Source organism: Eleutherodactylus coqui, chromosome 7, assembly GCF_035609145.1.
Source record: "Eleutherodactylus coqui strain aEleCoq1 chromosome 7, aEleCoq1.hap1, whole genome shotgun sequence".
NCBI lineage: Eukaryota > Metazoa > Chordata > Amphibia > Anura > Eleutherodactylidae > Eleutherodactylus > Eleutherodactylus coqui.
Window position 1 is genome coordinate 56,466,652 of NC_089843.1, and position 25,603 is coordinate 56,492,254.

A 25,603-nucleotide genomic window follows, 5' to 3' on the forward strand; every position below is an offset into this window, starting at 1 on the left:
AGTGTGTGGCTGCACCATAACTCCCAGACAGCATACCCACTGCCTTGGGGTTATATTAGACTCTGATCTTTCCTCCGCCCCCCCCCCCCCCCCCCAAATCCAATCTCTGGCCCGGACACCTGCATCTCAAGAACATCACAAGAATCCACCTTTTTCGCACTGTAGACACGCTAAAGACGCTCACTGTTGCCCTCAACCACTCTCGCCTTAATTATTGCAACTAGCTGCTGATCGGCCAGACTCTACCCCCTCCAATCCAGCCTGAATGCAGCAGCCAGGCTCCTCTTCCTCACCGTAACTCATCTGTCACCCGCGCCGGCAGCCGTATCTTTACAGATGAGCGGGAGGCTACTCGGCTAAGGCACTACTCGCTCGAGTAGTTAGCCTTAGCGAGTAGACTCGCTCATCTCTAAAAGCGACCCATTGCTGAAATCACACTGTCTTGTGTTAAACATATTTAAAAGTTTTTGTACCAAGAAATAAATTTAATCCCACAGGATAGGAAATAATTTAATGATCATGGGGGTCCGACTGCTAGGACCCCCATCGATCCCAAGAAAAGGGGACACAATGGTCCCCGCATTAATAGAGTAGAGGACACACGTGCGCCACTCCATTCATTTCAGTGGCTGTGCTGGAGATTGACGAGCACTTTTACTTGCCAAATTCAAGTGCTATCATGGAAACAAAAGGAGTGGTAGTGTGCATACGTGTCCTTTGTTCCACTCATACAGGGATGGCTGTGTGCCCTTTTCTAGGGACTAGTGGGGGGCATAGCAGTTTGGCCCCTCAATCATAAAGTTATGCTCCAACAGTAGGAGAAATAAAGATAATCTTGGTACAACTCCTTTAAGACTTTTTTCCCCCCATGTCGCCATCTCCATTAACACCCCCCCCCCCCCCCCCAAAAAAAAACAAAAAAAACTTACATTATTTTCGCATTGATGACCAAGCCCCATAACAGTGACACTTTGTACTGAAGATCATTTTCTGCACTCATCTCATTCTCATCACAGACAGGAATACATTGAAAGGTGACACCTATATACGAATAACACGGGATCCACCATTCCCAATACGTGATGGTCACAGCTCACCTCCCCCTCCCTCCCTGCACAATGACCTCTCACAGGTCACAGAGCATGCTCACAACATTCTCCTATAGAAAACAATGAAAGGAATTTATTGACTGCTTTGCGCCAGTTTCCTGGCCAATAAGAGAAAAGGAAGTCAAATTCATGAGTATGCCAAAAAGTGCAACTTTTTATCTTTTCCTCACTTTTAAAAGGTGATGCGAAAAGTGGGTGTGGTAAAGCAGGGAGGGTCATGGCCAGAAGCTGCCAACATATTTATCATCTTTAAAACTGCCTAAACATATAAGCTTTGAAGGGATTTTTTTTTAAATTGGGGATTGGGGGCAGAGAAAAAAAAAAACACAACAAAAACTCATTTAGTGGGAAGATATTGGCTAAAACAAACTATACTCACCTTTCTGATAATTACCGTGTGAGGGTATATATATATATTGCCATATGTTCTTTATACTTTTATACCTATATGCAAGTTTTATTCAATTCCAAATGAGAAAAAACTTTAATACTTCGCCTTACATCAGATATGCTAAGGTTTTGCAAGAGATGTATCTTAAATTCAGAGAAGAAGAACCAGACACAAGGCCGCATGTACTTGGCCGATTTCCCAGAAGCGCTGGAACAAGATATCAAGATGCTCAAATGTACATAATTTTGACTGTCTTAGGCCAGAAATCCGGACTTCCCATATATGGATGTTAGGCCGGACTTCTTAGAATTGTGTGGGTAATTCTTTGCACTGGAGTTAATTGAATACGTGATTTTCTGTATAAGCCAGAGGCGCCTCACTGTCTAAGGCGGAAATCCGGACTGCCCATATATGGTTATAAGCCCATCACCCCTTAGTGGTGAGAGGGCAGAGGGTATAAGATCTCATGTAATCTGTAATAAAGTGCGCAGTTTTTTCTCCCGTGTGAGGAGCTAGACCAGACTCCTGTGTGTGGTGTCTCTTCTTACGGCCGGCAACGGGGCAAGTGGGGTGGGGCGGATTGGTGTTGCACTTAGAATTTTAACCCTCATAACCGGGTGCAGCACCGCCACACTGGTCCTAGAAGAGACTGCAGCGTTCAGGTGGCATTTATTACCAAGTTAATCAGCAGCCCTCAGCTGTCAGGTGCCATTCATGCACGGATGCTTGCTGAGGCCAATAACTGGCTGAGCGGTACGTGAATGCTGCAGCCTCTTCACACTACAGCAGTGGCCACTGGAAAGGCAAGTGTAGGTTTTTGTGTTTTTTTTTTTAATTAACCCTTTATCTCCGCCATGAAATGACCCCTCGCCCCCATCCACACCCACCCACAAAACCCCTTTGATAATATTTGCTCCACTGGATACATGAAATGCCAGTCACACTTTATTTAATCTCATTGCGATATATTCCCTTTAAAGACTTGAGTGAACTAAACGAAACCGTCACAAAGAATTCAATGTTTTCATTCCATTTGACTTTCCCTTGATCTGCAGGGAGGACTGTGCTTTACAGACTTAAAAGCGATGTTGGCGGCGCTCCAATGTTATATAACATGGGCGTTTTTATACCCATTACTATCAATTTATTCACTTATTGAATACTAAAGCATCTGTCCTCATGAAAGGGTGCTGTAAGGTCAAAGGAAGGGAACAAAGTTTTGTAAGGCTTTTTTCATAGCAGAGATACGTTTTCTTCACTTTGTGCGCTTTACATTCTAAGTCTGCAAAGAGAGACGTCGGCCGGTCAGTAGCCACAAGTGTCTTACAATTCTGATACTTACAGTAATGTGATTGTAGATCAGCTGCGACCAGCCAAACAAATCAGCCAATCGATAAAATGCCGCTAGCTTGCATCTATGCAATTTCTCCCCCTTTTCATAGGCAATCGAGTCAGATCCTCGAAGATCGTTAACGGGAGTTACCATTCCTAAGCCTGAAACCAAATACATGAAGGTTATACATGGTACCGACTAGAAAATAATCGAGCACTAAAGAGACTGTCAGGCTGAGCTTATGGGCTCAAAGTAGCGGATACACCAAGTTTCCCTGCGGTCAGCTCTCAAACCCACCGCTGCAATGCATACGCGGACTAAAAAGGTGCGCAAGCCAAGTAGTCCTCCCATTCTATGAACGCGACCAAGTAGTCTTCTAGGAGCAGACAGTGAGGGAACGGCAAGTATAAAAACTTACATCTCCGGACTCAACGAGTCAGCTTTTTGAGTCCATAGGCTTAGTCATAGGCATCAAAGCAGCTAACAGAGAAAGCTGCAGCTTTCAGGGTCTAGAAATGGTTTGTAACCTTGTCTTGCAACGTTTCCTTCTACTGAATGGACTGAGCTGCATAATTTATACCACCTGCCTCTCATTCCCCACAGTTCTGGATTTCATGATATGACCTTGTTTTATTGATTTCTGTCAATGCTGCTGAAATGAAAAAATATGCGACACAGGAAACCCAGCTGAAAGTCGGAAAAAACCTCTGACCCTGCTCTAATTGCATCTTGATAAAAGCATGTTGGATCTACGTAAGGAACCTCAGCCGTCACGTGGAGTTTTCTTGGCGACTTAAACGCAAATATGTCATTGCAAAAATATCACACAATTAAATGCATATTCATAAGAGAAGACCGTGAAAGAGTTCCTCCGCGCGGCATGAGAGACATGCAGCAATTACTAAAGTGATCTGAAGTCAACTATTTACATACTGAATGTCACAGGGGGCATTTCCATTTAATACATATTTAATTAAAGGCAAATCTATTTACACAGGCCAATAATGTGCCAAAAGAGAGTTCACACGAACGCTCGTTTCAGATCATTAGGTCCTGATGCATGCCCGCTGAACCAGCCTGCCATCTAAGGGGTATGGAGGTGTTCCAGTTGCGCATGTTTAATTTTAACACACCCGATTCTTTTTTTAGCCCCCTTAGTGGAGATAAGCCGTTGCCAGTCACCTGGCAGCGGGTTACTTCCCATATGCAATTGTGAACACGTACATGCTTGGCTTGAGTGTGTACACATGCATGGTGAGACGAAGAGTAGAGTCGTCCGAAAGAGCTATCTTAAATGTATGACTAGCATAACAGTCATATGATGCGTACTCACTCAAATTTAATGCTGCCATTCCCCCTTGAGGAGCTGATGGGTAAACACTTGGCACAGTTGTGGTCATGAAGTCTGCTATCTGTTGTAGTGCCAACAAGCCAGTTGGGTTTTTGCCTTTTTTAAGCTGATCTTGAATCATTGTTTCCAGTTCTTCACAGAACGCCTGAAAGAAAGTCAGTCAGCAAGAATGAAAAACACACAAATACCCCGGGTGAAAGCAATGGCACTAATGTGAACAGAGCATCTGCGAATTGCTCCTGTGGCCTAGGATGCTGGCAGCAAAGAAAAGTCTGAAGACAACAGTCCATCCTTGGTTCATATAGAAATTTTTTTGTACTAAGTCTGGTAACCTGTAGTGGATAAGGAAGAAGATTTAACATTTAGCTTTTGCTCTTTAAGGGGGCGTTTACACGGGGCGTAAATCCTGTGGAACACCCGCAACAAATTCCGCATCCAAAGTTCGCTCCGTTGGTGCAGATTTTTACTCGATATTGCTGCGTAACCGTAGCTGGTTTCATATGTCGCAGTGCTCACCTTCAAAGACTTCAGTTGTTGGTGCACTCCTTAGCCCGGCGGTCTGTACTGAGCGCAGCGCTGCTGGAGTGCGCTGAGAGCCGAAGACTTCAGAGTTGAGAGCGGTATCTTCTGTGGGTAGTCGGCTATTTCGAATGAAAATCCACAACAATGGTGTGGATTTAGAATGTTTTGGATGTAGAAATGCTGCAAAATTTTCTGCAGACATTCTGCAGCATTTCCGTATAAACACACCCGAATTTACACAGAAAAATGGCTTACTGCTTGTCTTTCCAGTGTAAAAGAATGACAGGGGCAGAAACGATGGTTTCCATCTTACTTATTCACCCCTACGGTGCTGTCCAGGTTCTGTCCCCAGAACCTTTCTGAATACGGGACAAGCCAGGATAGAACCAGCTCTGCTTACACATATCATGAAAAAACAGCCTGAACTGCATTTTACCTGTGAAACCCCTCAGCCATAAAAAAAAAAAAAAAAGTAAGGAATCGCATCATTAGAGGTTTAAAAAACAAAAAAACACGTTGGGGTGATTTTCGGCAGCTATGCACGCCCGAACCCTTAAGATATTTGCAATTAACCTGGAATACTTAGTGCACAGTCTATTAAGCACGTAGACGTCAGCCAGGAGAGCTCATTCCTCGCCTTAGAAGCCTGTTCTCTGTGGTCTGAACAGATTGTGTCCACCTTTATATTTTGCATTAAATGGCTCTCATTAAATGGTGAAATGGTAAGTCACACTACAGCTGCTACCTGCAGGACATCAACCTCTTTAATTAAAATGCCTTGGATTGCAGATTTGCTTTCCAGCTATAACCAGTGTGCCGCCTGCAGCCCAGATTTTAACACGCCAATAGAAGCAACTTAAATGTCAAATAACTTCCTCCCTCATGTGACTGTGTACTAATGGTGTGCAATGGTTGAGGTATAGCTTATGGCTTGCACCCCCAAGCCTTCTAGAGTATTTGGATAATCCCATTAATATAACATATGGTATAAAACTAATATCCCAATGTACATTACACTTGTCACCACAGTACATTTCCAGAGTAGCGATCTGCATCCTTCCATTGTTGAGTATGTAATCTGCAGTAATCCAAATGAAGTGTTATATGTGGGGTCACTAGTTATATGAGGAAGTATCCCTGTAACTTTTAATGACTTCCTTTAAGGAATTCTAACTTTACTTCACATCATACACCTAACATAAGGCTGTCACGCCGCGCGAAGACGCAGGACTTCAGATAGTTGACTGAGGCCTAAAAGGAATACAGAGTGTAGCAGATGACAGATTTTCTCTTGCAACCTGCAATCTAAATTGGTTGCAATAGATACCTCTCATAATATAAATATATATCTGCTTCATACGGCCGACACAGTATTGCAGGCACCTGCTGTCCCCTGGGCCAAGGCAGAAGAGCGAATCAGTTTCATGTTATGCCCCACAGCCGTCCTGTGCTCTGCTGGACGTTTGTGACAACTTCCGTGTGTCCCTCCTGCACTCTCAGCTCCTATGGCAAAGAACGAACTGGCCCAGAAACTGCAGCACTGCTTGGTGCTGGAAGAAGCTGCGCACTTGTCTAAGCACTGGGTTCAGTCTCATGCAGTGAAATACGCACAAGGTGGTTTGCAAAGTGTAAATTTGCTTGTATAGGAGTTCATAAAGCCTGTACAAGCATCACAAACTCTGCTTGTAAGGCCGGCCTCACGCGACCGGCATCCATGTAGCCGATCTGTAGCAAATCGCCCGCAGTGAAAAAGGTATGTACATTCACTTTATTCCGCGAGTGGAGGAAAAAAAAAAAAAAAGAAAAAAAAAAAAGAAATCGCAGCCCGCTCTATTTTGCTACAGACGGATAGGCCACGGGTACCCGCTTCATCACCTAGCAACGGCACGGTAAATACAAAAATATATTTAAAAAAAATAAATAAATAAAATAAAAATAAAAACACACACCTTTGTATTGCACAGTCTGCGAGCCTCCGTGCTCATCCACAGTGCAGATTTTTCAGGTATGTAGGGTCACCAGCCAGGGTTACAGCCGTATCCCGCATGTGGACTCTGACCCGGTCTAATCTATATTTTATTCAGACTTTTTACATTAGGCCAGGCACACACAACCGTGTTGGTACAGTGTGTTCCGTGGTGGCCATATTTCCGCTCACATGACTTGAGCGAAAAATGCGCAAGAAGAAGAAAAAAAAAACAACTTGCAGCATGTTGTTCTTGGCGCTTATTACGTGCACATACACAAGATAGTACATGGTGTTCGGCGGCGCCCAGCAAGTACGTAAGGTCATTGCGTACTTGCTGCATGCCTCTTGTAGGCAGCACCTGACAGATTACGGCTGTCTAAACCCGGGCTCATGCTCAGTTTTTGGACTGGATGCGAGAACAGCTCTTACTCACCGGACTCTGGAGTATCATGGAGACTCTCTTTTTCTGCTCCATCATGTTGAAGTCCTGGCGGAGGTCAGGTGCCATGTTTCTCTCTCTCAAATATTCTGGGTTGTTCTCGTCCACACGATCAAAATACTTCTCTTTATGTGGAGCGTTTGTTGGGGGTGGTGAAGTCACCACCCCTGCACTGGAATCACCATTCATAGTACAAGCTTATCTTGCCCTGGAGAAAAGCAAAGCGAAAGCATTATTTGTGCAAAAAGTTTGAAAAACTACATGATATAACTTGGTAGCTTGCACACAAAATCTAGCCTGTATCAGGTACCTGCCAGCAATTAAGGCACGCTCTGGACACGGTCGATGTGTATGCCAAATGCAGAAACCAGAATGTGATGTAAACAGAACAAGTGAAAGTAATTGTTTGCATTAAGATTCTTTCACTTATCAGGCACAAAGTAACGAAAACCTCTACGCCTCCGCCTACCACATATCGGTATGTGAAGAGTACCAGCAGGCGCTCCACAGCAACTCCAAGGGATTACAGAAGAGAAGCAAGATAATTGTACTCAATTACAGGGGCATTTTATTAAATAGAAATTGAAGCAATTAAAGGGCTTCCTCATGTAGAAAATACACTTTACTGGAATTACCAGGAAAAATGCACAACCACTACAAAAAAATAAAAGGTCATGTAAAATATATGTGAAATATATCAGTTTGTTTTATCAATTAAAACCAGGATATAAAAAATATATTAGAAAAATGTTTAAAAAAAATAAAATTTATTTTAGGATTCGATCATTTTTCATTCTGTTGTCTGGACATGACTATGGGGCAGCCATCTTTCCTGTGCTACATTTGAACGGGCTTCATTCCAAGAAAGAGTTCTCCAAATCGGACAGCCTCTAAAGCCACCCATACACATGAAGAGCAGGGCCGTGAAATCAGTCAGTAAAAATGTACTAATGAGGGTTTAAAGTGACCCTCCAGTTTTGGAACAAAATGTTGCCATGGGACTGAAGGAGGGAGTTATTCTACCTGCTGTTATTGTGTGCCAAGGCCTCCCGGATTGGCTGGTTCTGGGTCCCGTTTTCAGCCATCAATGACGGCTGGAGCAATCTTCAGACTACCTAATCCCAGCACTGCATTGGTAATGTTGTGCTACACCTGCACTATGCCTGCTCTCTCATTGGCCAGAGCTGTCCACAGAAGTGCTGGCCAATCAGAGCAGTGCCCAGTGTGCCATTTCAGCTGCCATCAGCTGGATCAGAGGGACATTGGCAGAGAAGAGCAGCAGGTGATATACCCCCACCCTACAGAGGTTTGTCCCGAAACTGCAGGCATGCTTCATAGCAAAAACTAAACTGTATATATTACAAAAACCCAGATGTAACCACTTTGTTACAGTAAGTTACACATGAGGCTTCTATGAAGGCGTGGGGTGTGGAGTTTAGCTTATTGACTTCACATCCGTAGTGGGAAGGGTTCCCCAACACAGTCTGTACTCCAATACGAAACTCTCCTTGCACAATACTGAAGGCATCGTATGACCGGTAGGTCCCCGTCTGACAGTGTGCTGTCTACAATTAGCATACTACTCGGCATTTACTGTATACGAATTAAAACACCATATTACTGGAGGGTTGTGTCTTCTGAAGACAAGCCACATATAAAGCAGATGATATTTTTTTAGCCACATTATGTCATTTCTTAAATGCTTTCATGGAGGATTCCTCTGAAAAGCAATTACAACCACTTAGCAATTTTCTCGTTATTACACAATCCACAGGTGTAAGTGATTAGTGAAGAGTGAAACCAGATGTTCTGGGCACAGTGGTGAAAAGTCCAGAGGATTCCTAAAAATGCGGCCAGATAAGCACAAATGTAAAGATTTAACTTCTTGGAAGCATCTTGAATTACACTTCTGAAGGTTTCGTCCATATCAGTAGTCCCTAGTTTCCCTGAAAATTAGACCTACCCTGATTTTTCTGGCTTTTCGGAGAGGCTTGAAATATAAGCCTTAGGCCCCCTGTCCATGGGCGTTGCAGTATCCCACAGCGAATCTCTGCTGCGGGAGCTGCCGCCTGAGCGCAGGAGCCGCCGCCTGAGCGCAGGAGCCGCCGCCTGAGCGCAGGAGCCGCCGCCTGAGCGCAGGAGCCGCCGCCTGAGCGCAGGAGCCGCCGCCTGAGTGCAGGAGCCGCCGCCTGAGCGCAGGAGCCGGCAGACGAATCTTCGCTGGTCAGCCTGATAGCTGAGAATTGCCGGCTACGAGCAGAGAATCGCAATGATTCTCCGAACGTGGACACGGGGCCGGCGCTTTCCATAGCAACGCTATGGAAAGCTTCAGACGGCGTGATTCGCCGGCGATTTACTGCCAGCGAAATCACGTATGTGGACACGGGGCCTTACTCTAAAAATAAGACCAAGCTGCATTACATGAAAAGAAAAAAAAAACCCTTACTTACCTAGCAGGCTCGTTACGGGTCCTCCTGCAGCTGTCCGGAGCTCTGCAGTGTCCCCCACAGTCCTCATTCATCCACAGAAGATCACTTCCTGGTTACGGGATTCATAAATCCCACCTCCAGTAAGCGATGGCTGTGATTGACTCATCAAGCACTGCATTCATTGGCCGAGCAGTGGATGTGTGAGGGCACACTAGGCAATAGGGCATAGATAACTTAACAGATCACTAGTGGAGAGGATTGTTTGATTATCCGACAAGCACCAGCAGCTTCAACGGCACCGACGATGTAGGTCTTCATGTCTGAAGACCTAGGTGAGCACCTCAATCCTGCCTTTGCTATAGAGCGGCACTCTGCCCCCACTGCTGGAGGGATGGTCTGGGGGGGTTCATACAACAGTTGGTCACCCCTAGTAGCTCAGCGATATGTTCAGGACGTCCTGCAGCCACATGTGTTCTACTCATGGCGGCTTCCAAGAGGTATTTTCCAGCAGGCTGATGCTCGGCCGCACACAGATCATTCCTCCCAGTACAGGTGAAGAAGTCAAGAATTGTGTATCGAGGCAAAATAGTACAACCCAAAAGAAAACAAGCAGCTACTGTTAACATGAAACGGCAAGACTAAGGGCTCATGCATAAAACGCTGCAGGTCTCCCGTGGAGTTTTATACCTTGCAGCCCATACGCTCTGCCGGCATTGACTGCGTATGGGCTGAGTAAGACACTGCGCATGCCTGCGAATCACACGTCACGGACACTCAGTGTAATTTTTTTTTTTGTAATTCCCCACTGTTCAATGTATTGCATCTGGACAGCAAATCATACAGAGTCCACAGAAGGGCAAACAAGTAGAGCATGCTGCGATTTAGGCCTCATGTCCACAGGCGGTTAGGATTCTGCACGCGGGGGCCCGCAGTGGAATCCGACCGCGGCCGAGGACCCTGCTTACCCATCCGGGTCTTCTGCATACCTGTATGGGTTTTCTATTTTCTTCACCGCAGATGTGTGCAGAAGCACCGCCCACCTCACATGCCCAGTAGTTTTTGTTTTTATTAACTCCTGTGGCAATTGAATTGCGGATGGGCTGCGAATCTGGACAGCTTTCATTGACTTCAATGGAAGCCGTCCAGGCGGGAACCGCACTGAAATGGAACATGCTGCGATTTGTTTTACGGACGTTTTGGTCAGAAAACAAAAACAATTCTGCATGTGCAGACGCCTATGCTTCCCTATCGGCGGCTTGATTTGCAGATCTTCTACGTGGGTGACCCGCAAATCAGGCCCACCCATGGACATTGGGCATTAGTTCTCTTGCGTACTGATATGCTGTGTCCACACACAGGCGTGCATGGAAGAATGAAACTCCACTGACTGTCATTGCCTCCATTCACCGTGTATCATGAATTGAATATCACCGATTGAAAGGGTCACATATACACAATAAGTTTCTCTTGTGCAGTTAGGATAACTGTTCTGAACTTGTGTATGCCACTACAGTGGAAGGTACCAGTCCTATTATAGGACCGATAGACCCTCTTCCCGCACGTCACATACACATCACTTCATAGCTCCTATTATATGGCAAGTATTTTTCCGCCATACTTTCCTTTAATGGAATATATAACCAGTTTTGACTTGGTTGAATGTGCTGTACGCACTTCACATAAGTCACACAACGTCAAACCTCCATGACCTGACAGCTGGTTCAAGTGTTCAGACATCGCCCTAATCTCCTCTCGTGTACTTACTACCTTCTATAGTAAACAGCCTAGTAAGCCCTGAACTCTGACCCTCTAAATACTGAGAGCAGAGTCAGACTTACCCTGTCAACAAGCCTCATCTCCACCGCAGGGTATCTAGGAATATCATCTATGTGCAAATTAGGACTTGCAAAAATCCTCCCCTTCTTCCACGGCGGGCACAGCTCTGATGCCAGCCATAATGGCACGTTCATCTGTGAAACCCACTTATTTGTCCAAATAAAACGGATTAAAACATAGCATTTTACAGAACTATATATTATAATGGAGTTCAATGTGGTCACATTTTGCATAGGTTTGACTGCTCTTTGCCTGACAAAAGTTTGTTTTTTTGTGGGATCAAAAGTGAAGCCTGCCACGCTTTTCTGTCCCACAAAAAAAAAAGTTTACATTGCAGTCAATGGAAAACATGGATGTAAGTTCCCATAAACTTAACATGATTGTTTGTAACCCATGGAGGGCCGGGGAAAGAGCTGAACTACAAACCTTTACAGTGACAAAAAAAATAAAAGCACATATGATTTTTAAAATATGAATATATGCCTAAAATGCGTTTATGCACTTTTCTGGCATACATAGACAATACTTGAAAATGCAAGTGTGGACAGACCCTTAAAGAGGGTATTCCAGAGACTGGAGAAAATTTCCCCAAAGTTTCCACTTATTACCATTATTCAAAACATCCATCTAAGGCTGCCTGTCCACGGGCGTTGCAGTATTCCACGGCAGATCTCCGCCACGGGAGCCGCTGCCGGGGAGCAGAAACCAGCTGACGGATCTGCGCGGTGAGCCTATCTGACAGATAGGCGCACTGTGGAGAATCGCGGCAATACGCGCAGCATGCTACGATTTACCGGCCGAGAGCAGAAAAATCTCTATGATTCTCCACTCGTGGACAAGTGGGCTGCGCTTTCCCCAGCAACCCTATGGAAAGCATGCACTGCATTCCCTGCGGCCGGATTATCGCCACGGGGAACGCAATGCAAAAATGCAGCCTAAAGCAAACTGAACTCCAGTAACTTTTCTGCTGACCTGCACCAGTCAGCTTCAGATTTCCATATAAAAATGGCCTCCGTGAAGTGCAAAAACTACATGAACAATACATTTGAACATATTATTAAACAGCATGTATGCAAGTACCTGGATGAGAATGGAGTAATTAACCGGAGCCAGCATGGGTTTGTAACAAACAAGTCATGCCAAATGAATCCAATTTCCTTCTGTGACAGAATCACCCACTGGGTTGATCAGGAAAATGCGGTGGATATAGTATATCTGGACTACTTAGTAAAGCATTTGACAAAGTATCTCATACCATGCTTATTGAAAAAAAATGACCAAATATGGGATTGACAAGGCAACTGTTAGGTGGATTCACAACTGGCTGAGTGATCGTACTCAAAGAGTGGTCATAAATGGCTGCACATCCAAATGGAAGAATGTATCAAGTGGGGAACCACAAGGCTCTGTCCGTGGCCTGGTGTTGTTCAACAGTTTTATTAATTATCTCAGGAGGGAATTGAGGAGAAACAGATCAAATTTGCCGACGACACAAAGCTAGAAGGGATAGCTAACAGTAGGGAAGAGAAAGACATGATTTAAAAAGATCTGAATAAACTTTGAACAGTGGGCAGCGACTAAAGAATGGGAGGAATTGAGCTGAGCAGCAGCACATTTAATAAAGACTTGGGTATACCAACAGATCACAGACTGAACATGAGTCAACAATGTGATGCAGCAGCAAAAAAAAAAGGTAAACAATTCTGGGATGTATTAAAAGAAGCATAGAGTCTAGATCACATGACGTAATTATCCCCCTCTACTCTTTCTTAGTCAGGCCTCATCCGGAATATTGTGTCCAGTTCTGGGTGCCCCACTTCAAAAAAGACAGACAAACTGGAGCAAGCTCAGAAAAGAGCTACCATGACAAACAGTTAAAGGACCTGGAAATGTTTTGCTTGCAAAAATGAAGGCTGAGAGGAGACTTCATAGCGGTCTACAAATATCTGAAGGGCCGTCACAGTGCTGAGGTATCAGCCCTATTCTCCTTTGCACAAGGAAAGACTAGGAGCTATGGGATGAGACTGAAGACTTTTAATATCCAATTTGTGTCTCCTCCCTTTCAGAGGCTGGACAGACATCTGTCTGGGATGATTTAGGCCCGAATGTTCACAGGCTGATTTTAATTATAAAATCTGCACATCTCCCTTGCGTGCGATCACCAGATCTAGTAGCCCATAAGGATACATTAACACCCACAGGGCAATTTAATGCATGGGGATGTGATTTTTTTCTCAGCGTGCAGATCTCCATTTTTCTGCGGATCCCGCAGGGACAGCTTCTATTGAAGTCAATGGAAGCAGTTATATCCACGGCACAGCCACAGCTGTCAATATGGCTGTGCCACCGAAAAAAAAAAAGAAAAAGCAGGGCGTATGCGCGGCACGCCGTACGCATGCGCTGGACAGAAGAAAGAAGATCCAGCCACGGCGGTGGAGAGCTCTGCAGCGTCCGGACAGGTGAGTAAATGTCATTTTTGGCCTCATGGCTGCAGGCACGGGTGGAAACCGATATGTGCCCGTGGACATGAGGCACAGTACATCCCGTGCAGATATTTGATGCAGATTTCCGCAGCGCATGATCTTTGAACTGTATTTTTTTGGCTTGCGGGAGATCCCAGATTTTTCACACGCGGATGTACGCAGATGCACTACAGATCATCCACGTCTGAAAAACTGCAATCCCACCTCACAGCCTTTTCTTCACCTTCCCAATTTAATTTATCCTTCAGTGTATTTGCAGATGCACTGCGGATCTCCCACACCTATAGAGATCAATGGGGCCCATCAGCGTTAAAATGGAGCATGCTGCGTTTTTTCCCCCCGCAGATCGCAATCAAACACATCCGTGGCTGTTAAACTAGCTGCAGATGGTCAATGATTCCCTATGGGGAAAAATGGTTTGCGGATTTGCTAAATGAATTATGCCCATAGACATGAGGCCTTAATAAATCCTGCATTGAACAGAGGGTTGGACCAAATGACCAAGGGGGCCCTTCTAAATCTACCATTATATCCCTCACAATGCTCCATTGCCAGTTACAACTGTATCAACATTAAAGAATGTGAAGGCACTGAGCATGCCTGACCAGTAAAACAGAAGCATACAGGCCGTAAGCATTGGATACCAATGGAGAACTAAGCGGGGCAGAGGGGAGAGGCGACAGGTAAAGCGATATCTCTGCAGCTTTATAAAACAAGTCAAAGTATTATATTGCAAAAGTACATGCCATCACCTGGGACAGACGAAGGGAAATGCACTTGAGCGATATAAAAAGGAAAAGCAAAACCACAGAAGTAGGAAATAAGTGTATATGTCTACCTAACAAAAAGAACCAATCACCCCATTTCCCGTGCTGTCTAATGTCCTCCAAGGAGAGCAGCTCTACTGATTTCTAAAGTCTTGTCCGCTCTTCATGATCCCGATTTCCTGGAGTGCTCCTGTCGCAGTGGGGTAGCAGGGACTTGGGATAACGTACCGGCTTACTTGGCCATTCCTGGATCCCCCATGCAGTGACAGCTGCAGCCTGGATCACATGACAAGGGATTTCATCTATTTTCGTTATGTGGCTAGTAAAGACATGCCGAGGCCCTCTACTTGGTTCAGATAAGAGAGAAATGCCAGTCGGAGCGCTGCAAACCACTTCAGCGTCTTCAGTCTAATCATTAACTAGCTATAGTGTTGTTGCTGTAAGGTTTGCTCTGGTTACAGCAGAGCTTTGTATCCGGTATCGGCGAAGTTGGCTTCATGGGGACGAGATGACCCCAATACCCTTCTGTGTGGCCCAATGATCAGATGGGCACTTCTCCAATCCATCGTGAACTCTGGCACTCAACTCATTCTTCTCATATACCTCAAATATCAGTTGCTTCACTTGCCAAACACAACGCCCTTACGTAACCCTATACGGCTATAAACACTGTGCACAAGTCTCTGAAATGCTCTTCATTGACATCCCAAATGAAACCTAAGCGATCAATCTGCAAACTTACAACCTAAAGTGCTGTCCAAATGTCCCCCATTAAAAGCCCAAACGCCAAAAAAATAAAAATAAGAGCCCTTGTGGGTGACAATCCCCAACTATGAAAGAATACGCTGAACACAAGAATAACATTGTGCCGTTAGAAGAAAAGGCCTGCAAATTAGTGTGCCAGGCCAGCAACGAGAACATTAGAGGCGTAGCATTAAATTGTTGCATACAAGGTATGTCTCCGTTCTAATGCTGGGAACCACTTATCGGAATGCTTTTTATGGCCGCTATTCTTTGAAGGCTGGCAGACAGAAGTCTGTTTTCAGCAGATCACTTTGTACAATACATTGTTCCACAAGTCATTTAGACTCCTAAGAAACTGAAGCCTTCTGCGCCTTGCCCTACTTCCAACTCCGTGCAGCTGTAAACCATCAGACACAGACCAGCCTTTGTTGTTCTAGACGAAGGACAACTCTGTTACTGGACTCATCCAATCTTCCGGGTCAGGGGAGATCGACTTGTGGAAAGTTCAACTGGACTTGATTAGGAAAATCTTGAAAAATGGTTTCCTCTCACCCAAATTACAAAACAAGATGCGCAGACGGTACAAGAACATCTCTCTGTACCAGTCCAGTCCTAACGGAGGTCTGACCTTTAGGGCAAGTTCACAAAGTGCAATAAAAAAAATTGTGGGGTTTCCTTTTGCACCAATTTTACGAAAGCAGCATAAAATGCAGTCCGAGCTCAGCACGCAAAAGTACCCTCAGGGGGTAGATTTGCTGCAGATTTTCCAGGCAGTCCCTGTTAAGAAAATTGTAGATCAATGTATCAGTTAATGGGTTTTCTATTAGATTGTAGACTGGAAAGATACAGCATGATGCTAGTATAAGTATTGAAGGGGTTAAACAAAACTTATTCTATACTAGTGAATGGTACTAGAGACCAACAGAAGATAAGATAGCCCTCCAGACCCCCCCCCCCCCCCCCTGCATTCCTTTTCACCGAATTCATAACGGTTTCATTGTATGTTCTAGTTACACCTTAAAAGGTGAAACTCATGTTAAGCATTTAAGTTGTACCCCATCATTTATTATTATTAATCCTGGAGGCATGTACTTTTCCTGTGATGTCATTTATGGTATATAAACCACATACACCTTAGAATAAATTAGAAATCATTTGATACCGCAGCAAGGCTGGAGTGATTTGTATTTCTCCTGGGCTCAGACTTTTACACAAGATCTGGGATTGTCTTCTCCTTGATAAACACAAATTCTCCTTACAGACCCCTCACAGCATTTACAGGAGCAGCAAGGTTGATGAAGTTTCATAAGTCCTACCCACGTGATAGATTTAATTTTTCACAGCATAATATTTTTGGTGCAGATTCCACCTCTTTAACCACACATGAACATAACTTTAGACTAGTTTCATACGTGCGAGATCAGGCCGTGAAACGTGGCCAGATATCGTGCTTGCCGACCTGTGATGTCCCTGCAGATGTGAGGCATTTTTGTGCTAAAACCACCTCACATCACTCTTCCATGGGTAAGACTTGCATCGCACCTGCCCCGTTAAACAGGTCATGTCGCTATCTTTTCACACGCCACAATGCAGCAATTGAGCAGGGCAGAATGCGGGGAAATGGGGCTCATACTTGTGCAAGATTTCTCTCGGACGTGTTAAAACTGCACTAAATTGATTTTTAGCAGCTGAATAAATCTGAAGCAAATCGACACCTTTTGGTGCGAAGCGATAGCAGATTTTACCTCTTTAACCCTTTCCAATCCACTGTCTGATGTCTGAAGACATTCTCATTGAAGGCCGCACAGCTCCAATGTTGGAAGACGTCCGTCAGGGAATTCTTACTGTATAATACTGGCCGCTCTGTTGTCGGGGGCCTCTCCAGCATGTCCCATGCTGCAGTACTGGCTCTAGCCAGCAGATGGCGCCATTGTGAGATGGCAGAAAGAGAAAGCCCTCTAGGAAACCCTAAATCCAAAATTGGATTGCAAAGGGTTAATTTGAATTGTGCTTAAAAGGGCGAGATCTGGATCCAAAATCCAAATCAGCGGTTGTTTTTGGCTTGATTGGGGCTCACTGCCCAAGTTCTCTATGTCAAGTACACAAGGGACGGATAACTTCACTAAACATTTTCTGTTATTTTGTAGAACTGGTGCAGGCAATGAAATATTCATAGACTTATTTTATTCAGAAGGTTATGAATAGTTCATTGGGATGTACATGAGTGAACACAAGCCAGCAGACAGTCTGATGCTTCCTTTTAGTGAGCAGTTCATCTTTATTAACCATGTTCAAACATTGCACAGGTAATGGTGTAGCTTTCAAAGCATGTCCTCTCCATCGTAGCTATGCTGCAGCCCTCTATATTAGCATGTAGGGTTGGTTGGCCCCCAAGCATCTGGGCACAGGCAGTCTCATCTGTGTTTTCCACATCGGAGAGGAGTGGGGCATATCACAACAGGCAAGTACTAGCAATGCAATGTTGACATCTCTGCCCCCCCCCCCCCCCCCCCCCCCATTTACTAGCAGCATGGGGATCTCCTGCTTCCCTGTGTGGCAGAAAGGAGTAGATGGGAGGTGTCCATGCATGTGCCGGACTATCTAGACTGTAGTTTACAGAGTCAGTGGAGCATTCAGCAGCTTCAACTACTCAGATAATAGAGAGCTGCATGCAGGATTGCTCCCTTTGTAGAGTACAAAACGGAGAGAAGGCAAGGAGACTCCTGGACGGGGCACTGGGCCAAATCTGATTCAATCCAAGTTGAAGACCAAGGACATATTTGTCCTATAGTCTAAAGTGTTTCAAAGGGTTAAAGCAAGTCCGTCACCATATTTTTTGGCTTTGTAAAACATAACTTTACATGAACGATGCCATGAAGAATGCAGAGGTACCTTTATGTTTTTTCAATCTGGCTCCCATCCTGAGTTATAACCCTAGAAGTTCTTCACACTCCATATGCTAGTTAGTGGTGGGCAGTCTAATGGCCAGTCTCAGTCTGGACTCTCTTCCTGTCTATTCTACTATAAGCCACCCCCTTATTTGCTCAGTGATATTTCTGGCTCCTCCCACTGGAGACATGATGCACATGACCTTCAATGCACTTGTGCCGTACCGACGCTGTACGCGCCCGACATCGGTCTGCTCCAAGATGTAGTCACAGCGCATATGACCGATCATTGGGAGCGGCGCAAGCGCATTAAAGGTGCGGTGAATAACGCCTCCAGTGGGCGGAGTTGGAGACCTCACGGAGTGTTTTTTTTAGTAGAACAGGCAGGGAGGGGGCCTGGACTGCTGACAGAGGTGGACCTCCCACCGGCTGGTCTACTGCTAATTAGCATATGGCAAGCAAAAAATATCTGGGGCTATATCATGAGATGGGAGCCAGATTGGAAAAAAAGATAAAAAAAGATCATTCCTCATGATGTTGCACGTGTAAAAATATATTGGGTTAGTAGTCCAAACAAATTGTGTCAGACATCCTTTAGGCTTCATTGAATCACCCCAAAGGGGTTGCAATCTCCCAATGTGGGCCTCACAACAGAGAAGGTTGTGCATGCCTGACGTAGAGCGGTTTATGCAAGTCTAGAAATACTTTACGTTGTAATTGTGTCTCGAGTTTAACACATTGCCGACTAGCGATATGGAGTTTTGGATGAAATCCTAACAAGGGCACTTTATCAACATACGTACTGGAAGAAGAATCTATTAGATGCACGTGAGATAGCGGCTGTGGTAAATCACTAGTGAGCATCGCCAGGGCAGATAACAGGGTACAAGAGTCAACTAACGCTACATAAAAGTACTCCAAGCACATGAAAAGGTCATCTGAGTAGATGCAGCAAGAGTATAAAAGAGAAGAGTGGATTATTTCCAACTGAGCCAAGGAGACCGGTCTAGCTCAGCTCCGATGCTCTTCAACATCCACGCCAATAAGCTGACCACAGCCCTGGAGCCCATTCAGCACCAGGTCAGCTGGTGCTGAATGGGCACCAGGGCTGCTGGTTAACAGCTGAGGATCATCTGCTAACAACTGAGAAAGACCTCCAAGACCACATGGGAACAGTCATGGCCACAAGCCACAACCAGCAGCTCCCCTCTGCTGCTGGCATCCCTGTCCGTTGTGTGGCTGCTGCCCGATAATCAGTAAAGCCACTTCATGGACCCCTCAGATGAACATCTAATTCACCTCGAAAGGGACAGCACGTGTTTCCAGCATTCCTAACCCCCAGTGCTTCCTGGGATATTTAAGGCACCTTCCCATTCCAGTGAAGGCGTTTTTCTGTATTCTGATTGATTCTTACTCGGACCCTCGATCTGAATATCCAGCTTTCTCGAACTCTACATGTCCTGACCTCAGCCCTGTTTACTTACTACGTCTTGCCTGATCTGCCACCTGTTTACTGTATAGCATAAACTTTGCCTGCCCCGACCTGAGCCTGCAGGTTACATCGGGAGGTTCCCCAGAGGAATAAAAATGTCAAGGGTGAAGACCATGCATCTCTTGGGAGATGATTATGGTGGCAGAGTTCCAGCGAGTCACATCTTTAAACAGTGCAAAACTGGTTTGGGTGTTCCATAGTTTTAAAGAGGAGCGATCTACCTAGTCCATACCCTCAGAAACCAGTCCACAGGCCAGCATTTGGTAAATTGTCCCTTTAGTATCGCAGTACATCAGAGCAAGCCATGGTGCACCACTTGTGTCCTCCTCCCACGTAACAGCTGTGAAAAGCAGGAAATAACAGCATGGAAGGGAAAGTATACATCATGTGTCAGCGAAGATGACAGGGTAATAGTCCCCTGTGTTTAATATAACCTAGAGATATGTATGGGGTGCGGTACTGCCCAACATGGCTCAAACATGATTATAAGCAATGCTACAGGAAGCAGCTCTATGAACAAACGTGTTGGACAAGAAGAAGACGGTCACCATCTTTTTTGCACACTTCTGAGGGCAGCTTATGGCAGCGACGGTCACACTGATAATAGTGATATGTCTGCTGTGTGGATCTGTGCTATACTTTGGGGGAAACTTACATTTTATCAGTAGCAGCAAATGTATAGAGGACTACAGGAAGTAGTTCTGGATATTCATGAGCTGAAGCTAGCCACACCCACCCCACAGCCACTGATTGGCTGCTGTCTGCCTATTATTGTGCATAGTGAGAGGGCTGCCAATCATTGGCTGAAGAGCGGGGTGGGTGTGGCCAGGCTGCAGCTCATGAAGATGCAGGACTAGTTCTGTGTCTGGTTGCTACTAATTAAATGCTAGTTTCTCCCAAACTACTGCACAGATACATATCACTATAATCCGTGTGACAGGCACTACCGTATGGTGTTCTCAGAGAGGGCTACAAAGCATGGTGACAGTATCTTAAACTCCATCACACGTGAGCACATGAAACCTCCTACAACTCATTCACATGGGCGTTTGTGTTTGTCACATATTATGCTGTGTTTTCATGCAACTGAAAATATGCATATTGCCTGCGTATTTAGGTCCGTCTGCGTGTTTTTTTGTGTAAAAAGAACACAGTGTAAATACACAACACATTTACGTGCGCCAAAAAATGCAGAACGGGCTATTGTTTAGATGCGCAACTACACAGTCCACTGACTTGAATAGCTTATTGCGGCATTTAAGCACCAAAAGCAGGCCACAGAATATTTTTATTTATTTATTTTTTTTATACAACCAAAAGTTGCGTGAAAAATTTGCACGTCTGAATGCCCCAATGTAAAGAAAAGGAAATTCCAGCACAGCTTAATACGCTGCGCAAATTCACCCGTGTGAACAAGCCCTTAGTTGTGCACATCAATTATATCCACTTTCTACAAGTTGGCATAAACTCAGGAGAAAAAAAAAACCATGTACATTTTTAGATGGAACGCAGGGCATCATACACACCTCACTCAGCTCCCGGTCTCATCCTCCAGCAGCACCGCAACCTAGTTTATGGTGTTTTGAGAATATAACACATTCCCTTTAAAAGTGGTTTGTGCCAACATAGAAAGTTATTCCCCATCTACAAGATAGGGGATAACTTTATAATCTGTGCGGGGTCCTACTACTGGGACCCCCAGCGACTCAGGAGGATGGGTCCTGAACATCCATACATAAATGAAGTGGAGTTTATGCATACACAGTCAGTTGTAGCAACAGAAACGGCCAAGCGCTTGTACTTTGCAATTTCGAGCATTCCCATACAAAAACAAAAAACAAACAAAAAAAAAAAAAAAAAACACAAACGTGGTGCGTGTGAAAGACATCCATGTGGGAACCTACAGGCCTACTATTCTCCCCACCGGTAGGTGTCCAAGTGGTCGGCCTGGAGCGATCATAAAGTTATCCGTGTGCTGTGAATAACTTGCCAAAATCCCTTTAAATGATGCAGATTTGCACCAGATCACATGTCAAGTTTGAGGCGAAACCTGCTGTGTCAACAGCGCCAAACATTTACTTTACCAGAACTAAATGTAGTAAATCTTCAGCATATGGAGAAACGCCCATTTACCCCTTAAGGACCCATGGGCGTCCGCACTTCAATTTACACATGCATTTCCAGATCCCGCATGCGGAAAACAAATTGCAGCATGCTCCATTTTAGCGCGGATTCTGTGCAGACGGCTTCCACTGAAGTCAATGGAAGCCATAGGATCCGCAGCCATCCCCAATTGACATTGTGGATGGGCGTAGATTCCATGGTAAAGGAGTTTAAAAACAAACAAACTGTTCTGCTATGAGAGAATGTAGCTAAATTGGGGAAGGAGACAAAAACAACTCCAAACTCCACGGTACCCAGTCTATCATATAGTCCGTGACATGACTGATAGTGGAAATGAAGTGCAGTTTCCGTGATGGGAAGGAAGTTCTGCAGTCACTCATCCACATCCTCTCCTGAAGTAATCTCACCAGTTTCCAAACCTGCAGTGAAACTACAGAGGCCGGCAATAAGAGGATTTACAGCGTACAGTATGGGGCACAATACAAAGTACTTAAAATGCAAATGCCAGACAACATCCTGTTACTTTGTGACCACTGTGCAGAATAAAAACATTGCAGAACCATTTACATGACAAAACCCAGTGCACATTTGGAGTCTGTTCAAACACTCCTGAGGCAACTTTTTCTTTAGCTGTTTGCAAAAAAAAAAAAAAAAAACTTTTCGTACACCAAGAAAAAAAATAAATCATGGGGTCTTACTTGCCCGACACTTGTCCCGTGTAAATGGGCCTTTAGTTCCATTGCAAAAAAAAAATACGTATACTTATCAGCACTGCGCTGGACGCTGTACAACACTCCCATTCATTTCAATGGCTGTTCACACAAACGTCAAAATGTTGCACTTTGACAGCGATGCACGTTCTATCGTTTTCAGCTGTGCATCGTCCATTGAAATGAAAGGGCAGCATTTTCAGCGCTGCTGTAAACGTGGCACAACTGTGCACCACGTTTTTGGCAGTTCTAAAATGCAAAGTACTAGCTGCACAACCTACAAAAAAAAAAAACCTCGCCTTTCACGTGCCGCTGGGGTCCCCGTCGTTGCTGTCCGGAGCTCCGGGCAGGCTGCCGGGCACTTGTCAGCGCTGATAGACCATCTATTGCTGGTGACAGGCATTTAAATCCCTGCCTCTAGCAAGAGATTGCTGTGATTGGTTCAGGAGTTAATCAGAGCCAGCGCTCGATGCACCAATCATAGCCATTCATTTGAATGACATCATTGATTGGTTCATCGAGTGCCGGCTTAGATTGGCCAAGTTGGCGCTCCTGAACCAATCACAGCAATCTCTTGCTTCCCCGGAGCTCCGGAGAGCAGTGGCGGGGACCCCGACAGCACCTGCTAGGCTAGTATTTCTCTTTTTTTTCCTCAGCATCCTTGGCTAGGTTTTCAGCTGTGCTAAAAACGCATTCAAAACTCTGGCAAAATGCATGCCAGGGCTACTAAAACTGCAGTAAATGCAGCGTTTGAAAATGCTGCATTTCCACCAACACCTGTGTCAGAGCCTAACTTGCTACGCCTGATCTGGCAGTGAATGAATGAGCTTACAACTGGGGCGCCCCCATATGTTAATGATCTACGGACCTGGGCACAGAGGAGTAAGCCGCAGCAAGACAACTCTGGCAGAGGTTTATCTTCAGAGGAATTGGGCGCCGAATCCCAACAGATGCAACCCCCCTCAAACATTATCGATTGGTATTGTAGACCTGCACCTGCAATACCAACAAGGGCTACTGCACTAAGGTCAACACAATCCGCTACCTGCGCTCTCCATAGTGACAGTGGAACAGGTATTCAACAGATCGGCAGGGATTCAAGTGATGGACTCCCAATGATCATCTATTGCCGACCTATCCCAAGAACAGGTCATCAATAGAAGAGGGGGGGGGGGGGGGAAAGAGTCTCAGAAAACTCTTTAAAAGGTGCCTTCACACAGGTGCAGTTAGCCTGCCAGATGCACGGCAACACGTGGTTAATTCCACACTAAAATCCACAGGGCTACCTGCAGATAGTGCAGAATTGCACAGCGACAGTTGAAACGGTGTTTTGCAACGTGTAATATTTCTGCCCGTGCGAAGGCGCCCTAAAGGCAGAACTAAACTTTTTATAATCTTCAGACATGTTATAGGGACTTGTCAGAAGTTTTGGTATGTGCCGTTCCGGATGCCGGGTCCCCCCTGCTGATCACTAAAGCAAGTTGGCAGAAGCAATCAGCTGAGCACTGTGCCCATTCGGCAGTCATTGTGAGGATGTACTGACATTTCTATGGAAGCAGTGACGGAAGTAGCTGAACGGGGACAGCATTTAGATGAACACTTCTGTCCGTGCTTTTTAGCCATCAGTGGGGGTCTAAGCACCCAGAAACCCATAGATCAAAAACTGTGACATGTCAGAAGTTGTTACCCGTTAAATGGAGATTTTCCCATTTAAGAGCTCATGCCCATGGCTGTACTAAATCTCCCTACAGGCTTCTAGCACCAAGTTGTAATATGGCACTGGAAGAGCCAGGAGCAGTGCTCTGAGATCCCGCCCCCTCTCTGCCTCCTCTCCACCCCTCTGCACTATTTGCAATGGGGAGAGGCGGAGATGGGGGCAGGGCTAATTCTAAGAAGACAACCTTAGCTCCGCCCCATCCCACCTCCTTTCATTGCAAACAGTGCAGAGGGGCGGAGAGGGGGTGGAGAGGAGGCAGAGAGGGGGTGGGAGCTCAGTTCCTGCTCCTGGCTCTTCCATCCTCCCCCCTCCCTGCAGAGGAGGACGACGTATATCGGCTCGTCGTGAAATCCGAGCCAATATACGTTTGTGTGAATCCAGCCTTAAACTGACTTTAGAAACCAGCGAACGAAGAGTGTGCAATTTGTGCATTCACACGGCGCGATCATCGCTCAAACGGGTTCATTTGAACGACTTGAGCGATAACAGTCTCGTGTACATGGCCCATTACACGGGCTATAAAACTCTGCTGCCACGGTGACCGCCCACAGACAGAGTTTATCAATAGGTTTCCTGCAGCCTAAAGGTAAGAACATGCAGGAATAAGCTCAGAGGGGTCCTTACAATAACAGGCAAAGAAGAAGTACTTTTTATAAGTGAACCATTAGCTGGACACAAGGAAACAAGCCGTAGAACCATTTCTGGGCTGCGATTTTACAGGTTTGTCCTTGGAAATTTTTGCAGCGTTGACGCCGAACGCACACGGCCGGATTTGCATTGCGGAATCCAGGGCTAGCGTCTGCCTCCTGCAGCAAATACCTGCCATAAGCAACGTAAAAGCGGGTTTATTTAGAGGTAATTACAGGCTGTTATCCAACTGAGGCATTTTAAAAAAAATGAGAAATAGAAAAAAAAACAAAAAAACTTTACATTATGGTGCACACTGCAGCTGTGCAATACTTAGTGACCGTGTGTACTTCTCTCACCACTTCTAAAAAAGTGGGGTCTCCTGTGGCCATGTACGTGTTACTATAACTCATGCCAGAAACTGGTGGAAATTATAATGCACCCTTGTTAATATGTCACATCTTACCCCAGTTTACACTGCTAAACACTGATGTCATTTCCCCCACAATGACATTTCTAATAAAACATTTGAACATAAAAACGTACACATATTAAAGGGCCACTCCGGTGATGTTCCCCTGGTGCCATCCCGCAGCATATATAAGTGAGCTAGGGTTACCTTGGGTCGTTATTCCTTTCAGTCTCAAACTCTTGGATCTCAGTTCTGACCGA

The 25,603-nt window shown here is 45.3% G+C and overlaps 1 protein-coding gene across 11 annotated transcripts in view; it reads right to left on the reverse strand.

Annotated features, from left to right (window-relative positions):
- The window catches only part of ADD1 (adducin 1), a 92,639-nt gene that overhangs the window by 50,310 nt on the left and 16,726 nt on the right, over positions 1 to 25,603 (reverse strand). For all 11 annotated transcript variants that reach the window (XM_066573051.1, XM_066573052.1, XM_066573053.1 and 8 more), the window contains exons 2-4: positions 7,109 to 7,322; positions 4,167 to 4,329; positions 2,843 to 2,994 (exon numbers count right to left, since the gene is read on the reverse strand). In XM_066573051.1, coding sequence (XP_066429148.1) covers positions 2,843 to 2,994; positions 4,167 to 4,329; positions 7,109 to 7,303 — 510 coding nt within the window. In that variant the 5' untranslated portion in view covers positions 7,304 to 7,322. The remainder of the gene's footprint in view (positions 1 to 2,842; positions 2,995 to 4,166; positions 4,330 to 7,108; positions 7,323 to 25,603) is intronic.